Source organism: Ursus arctos, unplaced genomic scaffold (assembly GCF_023065955.2).
Source record: "Ursus arctos isolate Adak ecotype North America unplaced genomic scaffold, UrsArc2.0 scaffold_5, whole genome shotgun sequence".
NCBI classification, from domain to species: Eukaryota; Metazoa; Chordata; class Mammalia; order Carnivora; family Ursidae; genus Ursus; species Ursus arctos.
The window spans coordinates 90,542,906-90,562,834 of record NW_026623067.1 but is presented as its reverse complement, the minus strand read 5'-3'; the positions used below and the strand labels follow the sequence as shown (position 1 = coordinate 90,562,834).

At 42.2% G+C, this 19,929-nt stretch overlaps 1 protein-coding gene across 5 annotated transcripts in view; it reads left to right on the top strand.

Annotated features, from left to right (window-relative positions):
* The window catches only part of MCC (MCC regulator of WNT signaling pathway), a 374,574-nt gene that overhangs the window by 173,985 nt on the left and 180,660 nt on the right, over positions 1-19,929 (top strand). The window contains exon 1 of one of the 5 annotated variants that reach the window (XM_057307355.1): positions 5,193-10,439. The exons of the other annotated variants lie outside the window; for them this stretch is intronic. Coding sequence (XP_057163338.1) covers positions 10,398-10,439 — 42 coding nt within the window. The 5' untranslated portion in view covers positions 5,193-10,397. Of the gene's footprint in view, positions 1-5,192; positions 10,440-19,929 lie in introns of those variants that run through there. 5 annotated transcript variants of the gene reach the window in all.

Below are 19,929 nucleotides of genomic sequence, written 5' to 3'. Positions count from 1 at the left end.
TGGGAAACATACAATTCTTCATCCTGCACAATCTTGAGCCGTGTCCGTCTGGTTACACTCTTTGGTCCTGTTCTGCCCTGCTCGCCACCCTCTTGAAGTGTAATGCCTGTAAATTACGCGGGCTGGGTCCAGCTGGGCAGTGCTGGTGCACAGAAGCTTGCCCGGCGGCTTGGCCATTCTACTTGTCCTGTCGCCATCTAGGATTGTATCAGTGTTTTGGGCAACCGTTTCGTAGAAGAGGCACCGAATGCGTAGGAAACTCAGATTCTTGAGGTTATGTGTTTAAGATTTCTTAATTTACCCTTATTCATTCAAATCTCTCTCTCTTTGTGTAGCTTTTTAAAAATAGAAATATAAGACGATTTTTGATCCAGTCAATTTTGTCCTTATTCTGCCTATCATTTCAAATTCTGTTTGGATGGCATCCCTTTTCTGTCAGCTTAGGTTGGCTGTCCCAGCTAGCGTGGTGTCATCTAAAGTTTGAGAACCATACCACTGATATAATTATCAATAACTCGAGTAAGTGTCAGATCACCCCGAATGGGTGCCTTGTAGCATACCACAGGAGGCCTCTCCTCCCCCAAGTTTGATCTTTCAGCCTGGCCATCTCTTGACACAAGGAACTTAAACGAGCTCCTGAGAGAATTGAATACCTTGCTGAAGCCAAGAATATTGTGAATGAATCCAGGCATTACCAGGCATGTCGGTCTGCTGCCAGAGATGGTTATGGTGGGGGATTTGGTTAGCAGCGGTAGGGGAAGGTGTGTAAGGGGTCATGGAAAAAACGGAAAGTGTGGTTTATGGGAGGGAGCGAGCTCTCATTTTATACTTTATTACTAGATTTGGTTTCTCATTTCTGTTGGAGTAATTCCTCAAATGTATGGTGCTCTTGGTCATTGGCGCTTGTTTAAAAGAATTTGAAAAATCTGACTGGAGGCTCTGTGGTAGAGTAGGGTGGTCTGACCGACAGGTGGGTTTTGGAGCCAACTGAATGGCCATACAGTAACTGGAGGTCTTGTCTGAGTTTTTCCAGAGAAGACACCTGTTCTCCTACTTTGGGGGTATCTATCTGGCTTCTGACATTTAGAGGAACAAAACTTAGGAGAAGGAAAGGAGCAATTGAGCCCCATGGCCCAGAATGCATATTTTTATTTGATGCCTTTTCTTTCCCCCGATTCCAAGCCTTACTCGTGTTGCCTGTAATTGCCTGAGGTCTGCAGTTGTCATACTTTACGTTGTCCAGGGCTATCTTGTTGAGGGAAGCTGGTCGAGGTGAGAAGATACCACGCCTATACCTATGAGGGGTTAAGGTAGAGAGGGACCTGGGGGTCCAACCTCTAAGTAAACTTTCAGTCTCTAAGTTTCCAGTGTCCTGTCTGAACTTCTGTCCTCTATGGTACACTGTGTCTCCAAACGTGAGCCTCTTTGGGTTTCTGTGATGGCGGATTATTCCTGGTATCTCCTCTACAGGTTCTTCAGGCTGTAGCAGAGTTGAGGAAGTTCGGTCCGGCATTGCTCTGTCTGCTTTGCCTTCCCAAAATTTGTTGAAATTAGTCTTCTGCTATTTTCCTTCCTATTCTCTTGCCCTCATCTATTTCATATATACATCATAAATATATTTTAAATATATAATACACATAACTTAAATATGTAGTATATAAGAATATAATACACAAATATATATAAATAATATATAAATATATATAAACTAAAATATATGTACATTTTGCTTTGCCATCGTTTAGGTGGTTTCAGAAAGGAAAGGTGAATAGTGTGTGGTCAATCGGCTACATTTAACCAGAGGGCCTATATTATCACACCAAGAAGACCAGACTGGAAGTTGGTTGAGTTTTCATCTAGTTCTATCAATATGTCCTATAACTCACCCTATTACTATGAGATTGAAGATATTTCTAAATGACCTACCGATGTTTCTCCGTTTCTGATTTAACCAACTTAGAGAGCAGCCAAAGAACACGGCAATACATTGGTGCTGGTGTCCTACAGGCTGCGTGACGGCCTGGAAGAGCAGTGCTACGGGACTAGACGGGATGTCCTCTCACCTGACTCTGTGGCACTCTGAGTTTGGTTACTACCCACTGTAGGACCCAGTTCCTTATTTTGTGAATAAAGGGTCTGGTCCTCAAGGTGACTTTTAGGGTAAATAGCCTGTGATTCTCTGTGCACATGGCTGAAGGAGAGGGTGGTTTGTGTGGAAGCTGTGTACCTCTCACTTACGGGGTCTTTACTGTGGACCCAGAGACTCAAGCCCAGAGGAGCTGAAATCCCTGTAAGATGTCATGGCCTCATCTGTGAAGTGGAGCAGGGGGACCCGCTGTGGTTCCCAGCTCTTCTCATCCTGAGGCTTTAGTTTCTGGAGCACATTCCTGTTGGCTATAACGCAAACTCCCATCTGCTCTTCTGTGGCAGCTGGTGTGTTAACTGTGTGAGTGGAATCACCCAGTTTGCTGTCTGTTGAGTATAGGCTAGAGGGCTGGAAACTCTGTTACAGTCAGCTTTATGCTTTCTGAGGAAGGTCAGTGTGATATGAGCGCAATCTCCATTGAAACTCCTCCTGTAAATAGGTCTGCTGAACTATTAGATAAGCCATTCTAGGGAGGAGGGTAGATTGAGTGTGTGTGTGTGTGTGTATTTTTTAAAGATTTTGTTTGTTTATTTGAGAGAGAGAGCATGAGTGTACAAGCAGCGGGGGAGGGACAGAGGCAGAGGAGAAGCAGACTCCCCGCTGAGCAGGGAGCCTGACATGGGGCTCAATCCCAGGATTGTGACCTGAGCCTAAGGCAGACGCCTCACCAACTGAGCCACGCAGGTGCCCCGGATTGAGTATAGTTAAACTATATAAACTAGAGAGTGGAATCCATGGATCATGTTATAGACTTATATCCTGTTGAGTTGAAAGATCTGGACATATTTGTGCCGATAACCTAATAAAGACGCATCTGTTATAGGCAGTGCGGTTCGGTATGGTATAAATTCCAGGTTTATCCCAGTGAGAAGTTTAGAAACCTTTTCCAAATGGCCTGAAAACAACAATAAATAAAATTGGCTTACAGAACTTGCAGGTGCAGGAGTGACTTGGTCCATAGCTAGATCCCGAGGCCAGGTATTCACGCCTCACTCTCTCTCCATTTTAGTTGTGCTTGTGCATTTTGACCTCAGGGAGGACTTACTTGGACCAGTTCCAAACCCAGGCCAGTCACTATGCTGGGGAGAGGGTATTAGGACTGTTCTTTATCAGGCCACAGACCTCTGGCCACCACACGGAGGGGAGAGGAGCTTGTCCCCAAAGGACCACGGTGGGTAATAAGAGCTCCCCACCCTGCTGGATCATTCATGGAAAATACAGCCGCTTGTGAAGATTTAATTGAAAGAACAGGAACCAGAAAGGAGCAGGACTTAGATTTTTGAAAGTAGGAAGGAGCCTTTGGAGGGTACAAATGATCTGTGAGTGCTCTGATGAGACTTGTGTCTTAGGCTGGATCTGGGCCCTTTGTGGAGAACCATCACTTACAAGGAGTTGGAAATAGAAGAGCAGGTAATGATCAGAAACTGGTAGCACCTGGTGCAGAACCAGGACTCTGTCTTTCTCCGTGTTTGTGTTTGACCCAGAGAGGAGTTGGCAGTTCCTTGTGGGAAATCTGACAAATGAGAAGTGTGTGTGTGTGACAAATGAGCATATCCACCACGGTCGGCTACGATAAGCATCCCAGATCTGGGCTCCATCCGCACAAGCCCTTTCCTCCTGGAGAGTTTGCCACCAACGTGCTGCACTTGGACAGATCAGACCTTAAGTCCCCACCCCCATCTTGACTTTACAGCTGAAGGCCTTTCTCGTTGTGGTTGAGTCCACATATCTGCATCCTGCTCCCTAGGACTCATGTATGCGTTTCAGCACATACATCGGTTAAACCCCTGAAAGTGTATGAGAAGGCCCATTCCACTTACTGGATTAATAGGGGGCTAAACTGAAGGAGCTGAAGAACCACTGCTTTCTGAGAGCGCCCCCCACAGGAATGAAGTAGCTGTTTCCTCTCAGAGCCTCTGTCCCGGCATCCCGAACCCCATTGCACAGGTTATTTCTGAGGGAGACCCGCGGTGTGATGGGATGTTCCAATGACAGATTTATTCGTGGGACTGTCTGGGTTAGAACATGGAACATGTTTTTACAAAAAGTTCTTGTTATCAATATGATAGCACACATGAGGAATGCTGGTGTTACTGTATAAGCGAATGGTCTCCAAACCTTTCTGCTTAAAAGTAAGAAGTTAGAGCTTTTACAGCTTGTACTGCCAATTTCTATATATTTAGAAATTACTTTTCCTACTGTATTAAGGTTAGGTACCCTGTAAAACAAACTAGGTTGATTAAGCATCTGCCTTTGGCTCAGGTCATGATCTCAGGGTCCTGAGATCCAGCCCTGCAACGGGCTCTTTGCTCAGCGGAGGGTGGGTGGGGGTCTGTTTCTCCCTCTCCCTCTGCCTCTCCCCTCCGCTTGTGCTCTTGCTCTCTCTCAAATGAATAATGAATAAATAAAATAAATAAATCTTCAAAAAATACTTAAAAAATTTTTAAAAAATTAAAAAAAAAAAACTGCGTGGATTAGATTTTGCAGAGTACACTGGAAATATGCCCCAACCCCTTTCCTGTACTATTTCCCTAGAAAATGTGCATTTTTTCCCAATTATTTTAAAGATTTTATTTATTTGACACACACACACACACACACACACACACACCACCCACCCACAAGCCTGGGGAGAGGCAGAGGGAGAAGCAGGCTCCCCACTGAACAGGGAGACCAGCGCGGGGCTCGATCCCAGAACCCCGGGATCCTGACCTGAGACGAAGGCAGATGCTTAACTGAGCCACCCAGACACCCCTCAATTTTTTTTAATGAAGTGTAATTAACATACAATGTTATTTTAGTTTCAGGTGTACAGCCTGTTGATTCGACAGTTGTATGCATTATTCAGTGCTCACCGCAAGTGTAGTCACCATCTGTCACCACACATTGTTACAATATTGCTCACTATATTCCCTATGCTGTACTTTGCATCCCTGTGACTTACTCATTTTATGACTGGAAGTTTGTATCTCCTAATCCTCCTCACCTATTTTTGCCCATCCCCCCCACCTCCCCTGCAACTACCAGTTTGCTCTCTGTATTTAAGAATCTGTTTGCCTTTGTTTTTTGCTCATTTATTTTGGTTTTTAGATTCCACATGTAAATGAAATCATATGGTATTTGTCTTTCTTTGACTTAGTTCACTTGACATAATACCCTGTAAGTCTCCAATGGTAAGATCTCCTTCTTTTTTATGGCTAATCCTGTGTGTGTGTGTGTGTACACATGTCACATCTTCTTTATCCATTCATCTATTGATGGACCCTTGGGCTGCTTCCATATCTTTGCTATTGTGAATAATGCTGCAATAAACACAGGGGAGCGTCTGTCTTTTCAAATTAGTGTTTTTGTTTTCTTTGGGTAAATATCCAGTAGTGGAATTGCTGGATCATATGGTAGTTCTATTTTTAATTTTTTGAGGCTTCTCCATACCGTTTTCCACAGTGGTTGCACTAGTATACATTCCTACTAAGAGTACACGAGAGTTCCTTTTTCTCCACATCCTTGCCAACACTTGTTCTTTTTGTTTGTTTGTTTTTTGTTTGTTTTTTTTGATATTAGCCATTCTTTTTTTTTTAATTTCTTTAATTATGATATGTTAGTCACCATACATGGTATTAGCCATTCTGACAGGTGTAAGGTGGTGATATCTCATTGTGGATTTGATTTGCATTTCCCTGATGATGAGTGCTGTTGAGGATCTTTCATGTGCCTTTTGGCCATCTGTCTTCTTTGGAAAAGTGTCTGTTCAAGTTCTCTGCCTGTCTTTAATCAGATTATTATTTTGGTGTTGAGTTATAAATGTTATTTTATATTTTGGATATTAAACTCTTATTGGATATGTCATTTTGCAAATATCTTCTCCCATTCAGTAGGTTGCCTTTTGGTTTTGTTGATGGTTTCCTTCACTGTGCAGAAGCTTTTTGTTTTGATGTAGTCCCAATAGTTTATTTTTGCTTTTGTTTCCCTTGCTTCAGGAGACATATTCATAAATATGTTGCTAAGGGTGATATCCAAGGTATTATTGCCCATGTTTTCTTTTAGGAATCTTACAGTTTCAAGCCCTCACATTTAGGTCTTTAATCCATTTTGAGTTTATTTTTGTGTATGGTGTAAGAAAGTGGTCCTGTTTCATTGCATGTAGCTGTCTAGTTTTCCCAGGACCATTTACTTAAACTGATTGGCTTTTCCTCATTGTACATTCTTGCCTCCTTTACATAGATTGACAGTATAGATATGGGTTTATTTTTGGGCCCTTGGAAAATGTTTTAAGTTCTAAACAACCATTTTAGCAAAAATGGGAGTTATAACTTTGTTACACATTTGAGACCCCAAGTATTTTCCTGCTGCCATACTGTATCACCTTGAGACTCTGGGGCAAAACGTGGTAAGGATGGGATTGCGTCCTCACTACATCCCGTTGGGGTGTGGGAACGCAAACATGAATCCCCTGAGTTCTTCAAGGTGCTGACAGTTTATTCTAATCTTCTGGCTGTTTGTACTTTCGTCTCTGAGATTTAACATTCTTTGTTTTCAAAGTAAAAACAAACCACCACCAGAAAATCTTAAAGTTGGGAGAAATCGGTGAGCAAAATTTATTTTACCTTAAATTACTGGGTAGTTTTAACAGCTTTAGTGAAGAGTTTTTTGAGAAGAGAGAATAACATGCAAGACTTGGCTTCTTGTGTGGTACCATGTTTAACTGCCAAATAGAAAAACAGGAAATAGGGAAAAAAAAAAAAAAAAACAAACCTAGAATGAAATCTACAAAATGCTAACAATTAGTTATGGATAGTAATATCGTAGGTGGCTTTTTTCTCTGTTTCCCAGTTTTCAGTGATAAAATCGCTTTATTTACAAAACAGAAAAAATGTTCCAGATGTTATTGCCATTCTAAAAATGCCAAAAACGCGTCAGCCTGATTTCAGAATGTGCACACCAACAGGTGGTGATAGGCACAGTAACGTAAGTTGATGTTTTACAAGATTTTGTATTCTAAGCTACCCAGGTGCCTCTAACCCCAAAGCTTTGTGATCCTCGCAGTGCCTCCTTTCTGAATTGAAGTGGCTGTGAGGCTGAGTGTGTGTTGCTGCTGTTGCTGTGGCTGCGTCTTGCACCAGGTGGGAAACCGAGTGTGGCTGCGTTCTTGATGTCTGTCTGATACTAGTCTTAACAGCCAGGAATATCGGAACTCTCCAGTATTGTGGAAGGAGGGAAAACCCACAAGGCACACTTGCTTCCTTCTCTGAATTCCTACTTCAGTTTTTGCCTTCCCTCTCCGTATCATACTCAATTCATGGAAATTATTTTTCTGCTTTTGCTGAAAAAATAATTCAATTTTGATACTTCAAGCATGAGATGACCCTGATTGTTTTTCACTGCTCTTACCTTGGAAGAAATTAAACCATCAGCAATATTTTGCATCCAGCCAACACACATCAAAACTCCTGTCTGTGTTTTGCTTTGTGAGCCTTGGAAATTTTGGAATCAGTTAGAAATTACAGTAGAGCTGAGACTGATCAATGAGGAAGCCCAGTTTTATTGTACAAAACACAATCTCTCTCAAAGCCCGTGTGTGCTCCAGTGCTTTCTCTAAAACACACCTCGCTCTTACTCCCTCACTTGTTTTAGACCTGAGGCCTCTGTGTTTTCCCCTCTGGCTCCTTGGTGGACAGCTGTCATTTTAAAGTAAATGACCCTTCTGTAGATTTGAACTTTACTTGGATTTTCCTTGGCATAAATAAGATTAGGTAATTTTATGACCACCTAATCCTAGAGGCACCAGTTTTCCTAGTTTGCAATTTTATTATTGGGCTTCTCCAGAAAAATATTGTAAGAACATTAAGATAAACGAGCTGTAGAAGCAGTTGGCAGTCGCTTTCCGTGGGGCACGCCCGTTTATTTCCCGTCACGTGGTGCGTGATGTCGATGAAATCACATTAAAATATCTTTGAGCTATGACACTGAGACATAATGGCCCAAACTGTACCCACTAAAAGACAGGAATAAAATGTATCCATTTTCACCTCCATGATCTCAGCAGTGTATTTATACCAGTTAAATATTTAACTTAAATCTAAACTGTGTTTCATGGTTACTATCAAGCAGCAAGAGGCTAGTGAATTGTATATGCCAAGATTTGTTCCCCGAAGGCGTATACATTTCTGACTTTTCTTTGAACAGACAAGTTCAGTCAATTAGCAAGTATTTATTGAATATCTTGAGGGCTCTCAGTACATTAGAATCCCCTTTTACCACTCTCCTTTCCAGTTTTTAAAAAATGTCAGAGTGAGTACAACTTAACCTGAGGGTCTAATTTCTTTTCTTTCTCTCTCCCCTTTGCTGTATTATTTTTTATTGAAGTGTAGTGAACACACTGTTACATTAGTTTCAGGTGTACAACACAGTGACTCAACAACTGTTACACTATGCTCACTGCAAGTGTAGCTGCCAGCTGTCTGACGAGTCTGTCTGCCATCAGCAGTTCTAGGATTTGTTGAAATTTGCAATCCAGACTATTAGTGTCCTTCTCGGTTTATGCGATAAATGTAGTAGTGTCATTTCAAACCTGAAGTCAAGTATACCTCACCTACTCACTGCCATCTTGTGTCCTCTTGGGGGGCATGGCTTAGTTGCTCGGATCAGAGAAATCTGAGAAGGGGATACCGCAGCCAGCGTCTTGTCCTATTACGGAATTTCCACCTTGGAGGCACTCAAGGGTCTGACACGAACATGGGGAACCCAGCCTACGTTAGGGTTAGGAAACCAAGGACATGGTAGCAGCAGCATCACCAAAGCTGCCTTGGTCTTCTGGACTCCCAAGAAGGGTGGCAGACCCTGACAGTCTCATGGTTCTCAAAATTAGGCAAATTAGAACGTTCAGATTCTAGTTATTTCTACTTCTGCAAAGTTGGAGCTGTAGAGCTGGATGTAATGAAGTAAAAGGGTGTCCCCTCAAAATGGTTTTGTTTTCTGGAGAAAGGGAAGTTCTGTAAGTTGGTTTTGTTTTTGTTTTTGTTTTTTTAAAAATCAAAATGGTGTTTCTGCAGAAGAAATCATGCCCAAAGAAACTTCCTTAGCCCTCTAATGAAGATGTGCTTCCCCGAGCTCTAAATCTCCTTGTGTAGTTCGGTGGTGGAAGGGATCTTTGTGGAGCAGGAGAGTGTTCCCCAGGCACGCTGCCCTCAAGTGACATAATAGTTAAATCCACATCCACCATTTTATTATAACCCCCCCTTTAAGTGTAATTGGATCTTCTTAATTCTCACATGCTAAATTCCATTTAAATATACTTTCTCTGTGGCTCATTTACTTTTCTCATATTAAGTGGGTTAGAGAAACTAATCCGGTTGCACAGCTGAATCAGATTAAATTTATTTGGGAATTTCTTTTGGGAAGGAACATGGCGTGTGTATGTTTGGCTATTGGAATCTAATAAGGAAACCAGTGTTTTTATTTAGAGGAAAATTCTTCTTTGATTCATTTCACATGTCTACTGAAATCCCACTTTTAGAGAACCCAAGATGTGAAGGGAGAAGAAAGATGGGAGTTTCGTGTCGTTGCCTGTATTGATATATTTTTAAATCAAGACCATTTTTATTGTGGAACAATTTAGAGTTTACATGGCACCTTTCATTCTAGGCAGGTCCTTGAGCAGAGTCACCTCGCCTCTAAAGTTAGAGAAAATCTGTCGTGCACGGCCCGGGAGAAGCAGAAGTATTGTTGGTAAGGCAGCTGGAAGTTAGCCAGACACTGAGGTTGCATCTAAATCTGCGGTGGGGAGCTCAAGAATCCTGACTAAGTGGATCAGGACTCTGGTTTTATCTCCTCTTGAGACATTTATGTCTCCTTCATGTATCTTTGGGCTGAATCGCTAGAACCCAAGAGCTGGTCGTTCTGTGAGGAACCTGGAGCTGGTTTTTGCAGCTGGGGTTTTATTTGGAGTCTGCATATCCGGGATCCATGAAGAAGTCTAGTATTATGTACGAGGCTGGGTGGGGCGGTGAGTTTCCTTGAGGAAATGGGCAGGAAGAAGAGTACTATTTTAACTGGTTGTTTTCTATATATAATATTTCTGCTCAGTATTGCTTTCTATTTTTCTGTCTTTTTGAAGGAAAATAGTAAGCTAGGAGTTGAGATAGAGACCTTTTCTTCAGGGATTTTGGTTTTGTAGAAAGCCTGCATTAGGGGGACCTGTCTGGCGTCCTAAAGCATAATACGGTCCCACGGTATATTCCTCTACCCCGATCTGATGCAGAGTGCTTCTAGTCACATTGCACGAAGGAAGAAATTGGTAAGCTTACTTGCATTTTATTATTAAGGGTCGCTCTCAGAGGCCTCCTCTTCTTGGTGGGTTCGTAACCCTTGATTTTATCCAAATATATATTTATATGAGATTTTGGACTTTTTCTAGTAATGTGAGTCAGGCTGGAGAATTCATCTCATGTATGCGAAATGTTGAAGGTGACCATGGATCAAAGTAACAGCTTTTTTTAAAAGCAATTTTCAATATGATGGCAGTATATCTAATAGGTCTCTATGCATTTAAATGTCTTTTCCTCATCAAAACAATGATTAGGCAATTTCATTTTCACGAACTATAAGAATGTTCCTGAAAGTAGGTCAGCACCACTAAATTCAGTTAGTCAACAAATACTGAGTGCCTGTTATTCCTTCCAGCACTGGTAAGAGTGGATTTTTACATTTACACTGTATGTCCAGTGTACACTGTTGTTAGGCCAAGTGGCTCAGGACATCTCCTCCACTCTTGATGGTAGAATGTGGAAGAATTTATTCTCCAGCACATACTCTTTTGTCTCTCTCTCCTTTTTTTCCCCCAGGGTCTCCCCATCCTGTGAATTCTCTTCAATCTGGGAGCAAGGGTTGACCAGATGAGCAGAGTTGGTTCTGACAATCAAGGTCCTCCTGGGCCATCTGTTAGTGCAACAAATTTCATAGTAGCTAGGGTTGAATATTATTTGTAATCTAGGGATTTGGGGCAGCTAAATATATCTTAGGTGACTTGGGATGGATTTGGATCTAATTCTAATTCTAAATGTTGATTTGATGGTAAATGTTTGAGCCTTTCCACCCCAAAGTGGCAGACGTGCTGTTAACATCTGGCTGGAATGGGGGTAGGGAGACTGGAGGGAGGGAGAGAGAATGCACACACATACAAGTTAGCATCACCTCAAAACTATAAACCACAGAGAAATGGGAGTTTTGAGCCTATTCTAAATCCCTGGATGGTCTCTTGGAGCAGTAAAAGAATTGTCACACCTGGAGTTTCAGACTGACAAGTGCAGGAGACTTCACTGCATTCATATTTGTGTTTGGAGCCAGTAGCATGATTACTTTGGTCACTTTTTCCTAAATTCATCCCTTAAGGTATTTCTTAGTTGGAGCCATTGAGGAGCATTTGGGATCTAAGTTCAATGACTTAAGATATTTACAGGAAAACATCAAAACTCTTTTGGTCCCCCCTGCCCCGAATATGGGTATTTTCAGCCTTTACAACTCCCTATGGTACCTTGCTGTGTAAATAAATATTCCATCTGGCCTCCAAACTATGTTTCAGAGGAGCCTGTTTCCTTTGCTTTAATAGTTTCAGATAAAGTACATGGGCCTATACCACCCATTTACTCTCTTGTAAAATTTCGTTCCATTAGTATTAGTGCTAGTCAAGTTTACAGAGTAGTTACTGCATGCTGGATGCTTTGCTAAGCACTCTGCTTGTGTGACCTGATCCAACCCTGTGACAAGCTTCTGTGGTAGGTATAGAGGTGTATTTACTGTGCAGCTGTCCCTCACTTGCACGGCTACTTCGAGAGTTCTGGAAGAGCCTAGCTGTGGGGTCGTACAATGCTACTTCTTTGCAAATGACTACTCATTATAAACTTCAGCACCTCAAAACCTGGTTCTGTTCTGGGTAGATGTTTTAATGATCTACATTTTATAGTTGAGAAGACAGAAGTGAGGAAACCTGCCCCAGGGTCACATAGTAAGTGGGAGAACCAGGCTTAAAACCTGAGCTGTTGGGCTCCAAGCCCCAAACCACTCTGCGCACGGATAATCTGCATTTTTCTGAAGATCTGTCTGAACGTTCTGCCTCATGTAAAAGTTAAACATTAATTATGCTTAATTAGGATCTAGATTCTTATTAGTGTTCAAATGGGTCCTTTTTTGCTTTAATCAATTTTCAAAGTACCTTTCATTAGAGTTAGAGGTTTAAGTGTTGATACATTGAATATCTGTGTATATAATTATTCATTAATCTGACTTTGAACCCAAAGTAAAAGACCTGCCAAGTAAACGGACAGATTCTCTGCTCTCAGCTGTGTGGAGCTTTTCGGGCGTGTGACTCCAGGATAGGGAGACAAAAGGAGCAGCTGGCGTGACCTAAATAAAAGCTGGCAGCCATGGGCGAAGGTGTGGGCGTGTTGACTCGCACAGGTGTTGCTGCCGTGCGCTGGTGTCCGGGCACCTCGCTCTGGAGAGCGACTTCCGAGGTCAACGGACTGAGCCTGTCATCCACACACCCAGCCCGGTCTTCCAGCCCTGAGAGATGAGATTAGATGGGTTAAGCAGAAGCCATTAATGCAAATCTGAAAAAGGTTTCCTTACCTCATGTGCATAAAGGGTGTTGTCACATTTATTGGGTCTTTTTTCCCTGAAGTTTAGAAAATCCAACTTTAGAAGTGGTAAACTTTATTTTTGCTTGTGTGCTAGAGTTTTATTTAAGGTGAAAGTTAACGTACAATCTTTGTGCTTGAAGCGGCGATAAACTAGGTAATTGTATTTCATCGTTTATGAATCCACTATTTGGTGACTATAAACCCAGAAGGTTAAGTCAAAGTCAGAGTTTTGTAGAACTTAGTTAATAAATTGTTGGATATAATAAAAACCAGGGATGAGTATAGATTAAACAGAGTTGAAGTATACTAAAGAGTAGCCTATGATTTGGATGTGTATAGGGAACACTAACCATGTGAAATAGCCTTGAAATAAATACAAAAGCTCACAAAACTCATTGAAGATCATCGAAACTGTGATGTTTTATTGTCTCAAAGTTCGATACATATTTTCCGTCTCTCTCACACATGGGCAAATTGGTAATCATGATTACCTGAGATCTATTACTTGTATCTTTTCATAGCTGTCAAGAAAATTTGTGAATATTGCCCTTCTAGGAGAAAATTCCAGTCTGAAGATGATATGGGTAGGGGGATTAATGAGGAAGCTCCGTAGCATGTTTGGCTACAGGGAGGAAGCACACATGGAAGACCACCATGACAAATGGAGGGAGAAGCCGCACCTGCCTCCCGGGGCCAGGAGAATGTCCTGGGTTGAGAGCTGACTCAGTAACAGGTCTCCCTCATTTTAAGTAAACAGGTTAAGAATAGCTCATTTGCAAGACTGAAAAAGCATGATCCTTCTTCTGAAGGATTTGCATCCGAAGATCCAAGATCGTTTTCTTAGGTGGGAGCAGATTTACTGGTGATGTGTGAGAATACAGTACAAGCTGAGCTCCTACATGAAATGAGAGTTGGAAGTGTGACAGAATTTCTAAAGGAGGGAAACTCTTTCCTTACGAGGCAGCAGAGAGACTTGTGAGAAGCATTGAAATAGGAAAATGTTCCTATATCTTAATACTCCATTAAAAAAAAAAAAAGACTTAATCTCTGCCATTTTTGCCAGTGATTGAAGGCTAGGCTCTTGAAATTTTTTTGCCCCAAGGAAACATTCCTGGAATTAGATAAGAGTTTTGGAGAATAGGGTTTGCTTTTCAGAATGAGGACTTAAAAATTTTGATTGCAGTGTGTAAAATCTGTAATCCAGGGAATTTCTGTAGCCGGGGAAATGTGTATGTTGGGCTCCTCTCTTGAGAGTTGGGAAGTTTCTTGCAAGTACGTGGGAGCATGCTAATCAGAGGTGAGAGGGAACAGTCCATTCTCCAGGTGTTTTTGCGGTAGTAAGCCTCATCACCTGGAAGAGAGAGTCAATGCAACTGTAGTTTTGGTTTGGAGAAATTGCAGTAAGGAGATGCAGCCACGTGGCCAGGTTCACGTAACTGAGGTGGAATGGACACCAGGGTTCTTCCTGAGTTGCACCAAATACTCCTATTTTTTTATCTGCGAGTTAGTAATTTATAGCTTCCACAGAGGAGGAAGAGTAAACCTTCTTCCAAGTTAGGCCACAGTAACATGTTCTTTCTGCTTCGGATGGACTAGTTATGTAATTCTTGTTGGATCAGAAACATAACTTTGCCAAACTGAGAAATTATTGTGAATTATTTTCTCCTTTTTAAAGGACGAAATGTCAGGTTACTATTGCTTTTTCAGTTCACTGTGCTGGAAGGAATAGTGAGATGGGCACTGTCACATACAAGAATTTGATTAGGGCCCTCTTAACATTTGTGATAGCAGATTGATTCGTTTCTGGAAATACAGAGGTGCCTGTGTCTGAGCTGCGAGCCCTCCGGCCCTGTCCTCTAAAACTGGACTAACCTTAAAGTCATTTCTCAAGGACGTGGATGTGTTAGCTCCCTGAAGTATCTTCAGGTTGAATTTTTAATGAGGATATTTTTAAATTGTGAAAGCGAGTTTTAAAAATCCATGACCAGTTTTTTAAAAAATCCTATCGCTGCTTTAATTTAGTAAGAAAAAGGATTAGATAGTTGAACTATTCAATGGCCATTTTTAGAATCCACTATTTAACTTCTGATAGGGACTGAGAATTATCGAGGTGGTGTGAAGACTGCAATTTGCTTTCCTCCTTTGACTACACATCGGCAGAGAGAATTCTCAGCAGAAATGTAGCATATATAGTAATTGCCAAAAAGTTCTCTAGTTCTCTAGGTCACTGCATAGGCTGGCCTGGGTGTTGTGTTCAGACCTCTAGAGAGAGCGTTAGAAAAGGGCGGAGTTAGACCTGTGGGCCTCCAAAGTATTGTTTGCTAACTCGAGAATTTTTCACCTTTTTAAAAAGGCAACTTCTTTGTGTATAAGTTGAAATCACTAATAGTTTACATTATTGGGTGCTCAGAAAAATACGTAACTGCAGTTTCTGTGTGCAGTCGGTCACCATTACACGTACGCTTCGAGGGTATGTAACTGGACACTCCCTAAAAGAACAAGCAGTTTTGGGAATGTTACATTAGCTCTTACTTCGCGTGTCCTAGTGTGGCCAGGACGCTGCTGTCCTTGGGCTCTTCTCCCACCCCACTGGCCGCCCTTCTTGTGCTCTGTGGCTGGCCCTCCCATCCATCGCCCGCGCCGCACGTTAAGGTGCCCTAAAGCCCGATCTCCTCGCTGTAAAGCCGTCTGAACGGTGACTTCTAAGCTCGTGTCGCCAGCCCGCGCCTCTGTCCTAGTTCTCGGTCCACATCCAGGGCCCCTTCCTCATCTTCACCCGCGTATCCGGCAGGTGTCTCCAAGTGAACATGCTAAAGTCAAACCGCAGGAACTTCTCACTGTCCCGTGTGTACAGCTGGGGACCCTGTCCTTCCATTTGCTCGGGCCCACAGTGCTGGAGTTTGCCCATACCTCCAAGCCCTGTGGTCTCTACCTTCAAAGACTGCCTGGGATCCAGGTCGCGTGCAGACACACAGCCAGCTCCCCACCACCCGTGTCCTCTGTTTCTGTGTTTTGTTTTTGTAACTGGTCTGTGTTCACCATTGCCTTTCTACCGTCCGTTCTCACCGCGACAGCTGGATGATCCTTTTAAAACGTGTCCGTCCGTGGTCTTCCTCAGCCCAAAACCCCCTTTCTGTTGACTCAGTATAAACGCTGAAAGTCCAAAGAGTGGGCCATGAGGCCCTGTATGAACACCTGCCACCACCTACAACTTCCCCTCACTGTCCCTGCTCCAGACACATGGGTGCCTCGCTCTCCCTCTGGCAGGCCAACCACTTCTCTCTCAGGGCCACACTTACCCCAGATCGCCATGTGACTTACCCCGCTCACGTCCTTCAGGCCCACATGTCACCTTATCAGTGAGGCCTTTTGGATCATCCTATAAATATGGCAGCATACTCCCTACCCCTCCACTCCTGCATTCCCAGCACCATCTGAATTTTTTAAATAGATGATTTGTTCACATACATGTCAGGGCACCTGGATGGCTTAGTCGGTCAAGTGTTATCTTCGCCTCAGGTCATGACCCTGGAGTCCCGGGATCGAGTCCCTCATCGGGCTCCCTGCTCAGTGGGGAGTCTCCTTCTTCCTCTGCCTGCTGCTCCCCCTGCTTGTGCTTGCACACTCTATCCCATTCTCTTTCTCTGTCAAATAAATAAATAAACAAAATCTTTAAAAAATACATATTTATGAATACAAACATTTATAATAGCAACAAATTTGTATATTTGTATATGTATAAATATAAAATTAAAAAAACACATAAACTCTTTCTTTATCGTCCCCTGACTGAAGTAGAAGTTGCGAGGGGGCAGGAGCTCGTCTTGCATACTCCTGTTTTCCCGGCAGCCAGTACAGCACTGGGTATGTGATACCCAAAGATAATTAACAGAATGAATGGAGTTTGGATCCTTTTTTTTCCCCCTGCCAAAGTTGTGAGAATATATTTTCTACTATTTTTGATAGAGAAAATGACTGATAACTGTTTTCCTGAATAATTTTAATTTGTGTATTAAAAAGCCTAGCTGTCCATGTTATAGTTGTATTGTAACGTGTTAAACCTTGAGAAAAGTTGCAGGCATAGCATAATGAACACGTGTATACCCTTCACCGATTCTGACATTTTGCCACTTTGGTTTAATCCCTCTATCTATACTGGGTTATAATTTTTTTTTCTGAATTTGAATTAGTAATTGTAGACATCCTGACCCTTCATGCCTAAAACACTTTAGGGTACATCTTTTAAGGACAAGGACATTCTCCTGCATATCTGTAGTGTATCATTCTCCCAAATCTAACACTGATACAGCACCACTGCCTTATACGGTCCATATTTAATTTCCCCGGTCGTCTCCATACTGGTCATTGCAACTGTTTTTAAACATCCAGGATCTAATCAAGTTTCATCAAGTGCGTTAGTTGTCATGCCTTCTTAATCTCCTTAAATCTAGAACACAGTTCCCTGGATTTTATTGGTCTTCATGACTTCACATTTTTTTTTTTTAAGAATCCAGACCAGATGCTTGATAAGATGTCCTTCAGTGTGGGTTTATCTGATTGTGTAATCTGAGTCTAGTCATGAGAAAATATTTCTGGCAGGAGAATAACCCAGGAGATGTGGGTGCTTCTTAGACCATCGGTAGGGTACGTGATGACATTCTGTCTCACTGTTGGTGATACCAGTGGAGGTTGTTGGTTAAGATGGTAACCACTAATTTCTCTGTTGTAAAGATGTCTTTTTCCCTTTTGTGGTAAATGGCCCCGGAAGCAATACTATGAGACTGTGTGGTTCTCCCATTTCCCAACAACCTTTCAAGCAGTGGTATCAATTTCTCCTGAAGATTCTTGCCTGAAACAATTACTGTGGTGGCTGTAAAATGGCGATTCGCTTTTTCCTGTGATCTGTTGTTAGTTGGGGTTCTTCTGTAAAATGCTCTCCCCTCTGTCTTTCCCTTGTTTTAAATCGTGCTCGGTATCAGTATAAATTAGTGAATTATTTTCTACCCTGTGTGTTCTAATCATTATTCTCACTTACTTTGATAATCAAGTTGTCCCAAATTTGTCTAGGGGGATTTCTCTATCCCAGTTTTGATGGGGAAAATAATTAAGGGTACCTTTGTTTCAATATACTGAGATATTAGAAGAGCTAAAGGAGTCTACTCAGAACTGGGGAACATTGAGGGGAACGGATATATGGTCGATTCTCCATGGGGAAAGTGAAGAGGCCTCGGGTGTCCCCAGGTGAACAGCCTTGTTCAGCTGGCTTTCTGCCAACTACTGAGTACCTGCCGGTCTGGCTGAGGCAGGTCTGGAAGTGGCTCCTTCTCTCCTGGAGCATTCCTACCTTGAGTAGGGCAATGTGACAGAGTCTGGGAAGGCTAGGCTCTCTCCCTGCAGCAGTGGTTTCCAAATGTAGGTGACCCACACGAGAGAGATTTCGGCTGCTCTTTATTTTGTTTTGTTTTTTGTCTTGTTTTCAAGTGCAGTGTGTAGACCCATAGTATCTAAGTCTTTGGATCAGGCTCCATACCTGTTCTGAATGTTTACAACTTTTCCCCCAGTAATCTTCAAATCTTAGGTTTGGAAATATGTTTTTTTTCTTTAATAGGGACGTGAGCAGTCAGATGTTTTGGGCTTTTGGGTTTCATTGACCTCAGACTCACTGGGGCTAAAAGGCATAACCTGTGGATGGATTGCAAGTGGCCTGGCATCAGCTCTGTTTTACTTAAGACCTTTAACTGGTTTTGGTTAGCCTGGACTAGGCTTTAGCCAGAAGGATGTGTTGGCTCAAGAGGGAATGATGAGGAGCATAGCTGGTAAGTGGTCATCCTTACAGATTTATTCTATAGGATTTTCATGACAAGGGAGCACCTGGGTGGCTCAGTCGGTTAAGTGTCTGCCTTTGGCTCAGGTCATGATCTCAGGATTGAGCCCACCTTGGGCTCTCCACTCAGTGGGGTGTCTACTTCTCCCTCTGCCTCTGTGATCTCTCTTGCTTTCATTCTCTCTCAAATAAATAAAATCTTAAAGAGGATTTTCATGACAGGTGCTAGAATGTGGGGAGTAATGGAAAGTAGTAGGTCTGATGGGGGAGGGGGAAGACTGCCCCTTCGTGTACATGAGAGGAGCACAGTGTGTTTGGCACCCACCTCCTACTTTACAGCTGCTGCAGTTGTGGACAAATGGTATATGCCCATGAGAATTTTATAAGCAGTCCCAGTGTTGTTTCCTCCAGACTTACTTAAGCTCTACTGTCTACTAAAACTCGTAATTTGACCTTTGTTTAAGGATAAAAAAAATATCAGTGGGGTAGCATAAACCATATTTACCTAACGCTCAAGATTAGGGGTGCCCGGGTGGCTTAGGTGGTTAAGCATCTGCCTTTGGCTCAGGTCGTGATCCAGGGTCCTGGGATCGAGGCCCACGTCAGGCTCTCTGCTCAGCGGGAGCCGCCTTCTCCCTCTTCCTGCCACTCCCTCTGCTTGTATTCTCTGTCAAATAAATAAAATCTTTAAAAAAATAAAAAATAAATAAAGCACAAGATTAGTATATGAGTGAATGCAGCACCACAGCTACAGGATTGGAACTGAAGTCAAATTTGGGAACCACATTCCTACCTGGAAGGCACCGTATAGATAACTTGAGTTGCCATAAAGTATGGTTCAATTCAGGAAACAAAGGTTTGGGAAATGGATATCTGAGTTATCCGAGATATGGTTAGATACTATATAATATATCGTTTGGTGAGGTTTCTTATTCTGTTTTTTTCTAATGTTTTGATATCTTTTATAATACCTAACACCAGATTATTTGACAAAAATGAGCATGCTTCTATTTTCTGGTGTGTTGGAGAAAAGATGAAATTTATTATTTGAAGATGGTATTGGGACACTGGAGATGAGATAATAGGCAGAGATCACTGCAAGAAGTTATAACGTGCATTAGAGCATTATGGGCAATTTTTGTTAGCCATCCCAAGTTTTGTAATGCTCTAATGCTAAATCAAATTACTTAATTAGTTCCTTTCAGAGGTAGGTTGTGTTATCACTTTGGTTGAAAAGTAAAACGAAATTCGAGGTTTGGTTTTGGTGAAACTTCAATATATCTGATCTAACTGCATTGCTTTATCCGTAGCAAGTAACAATATAC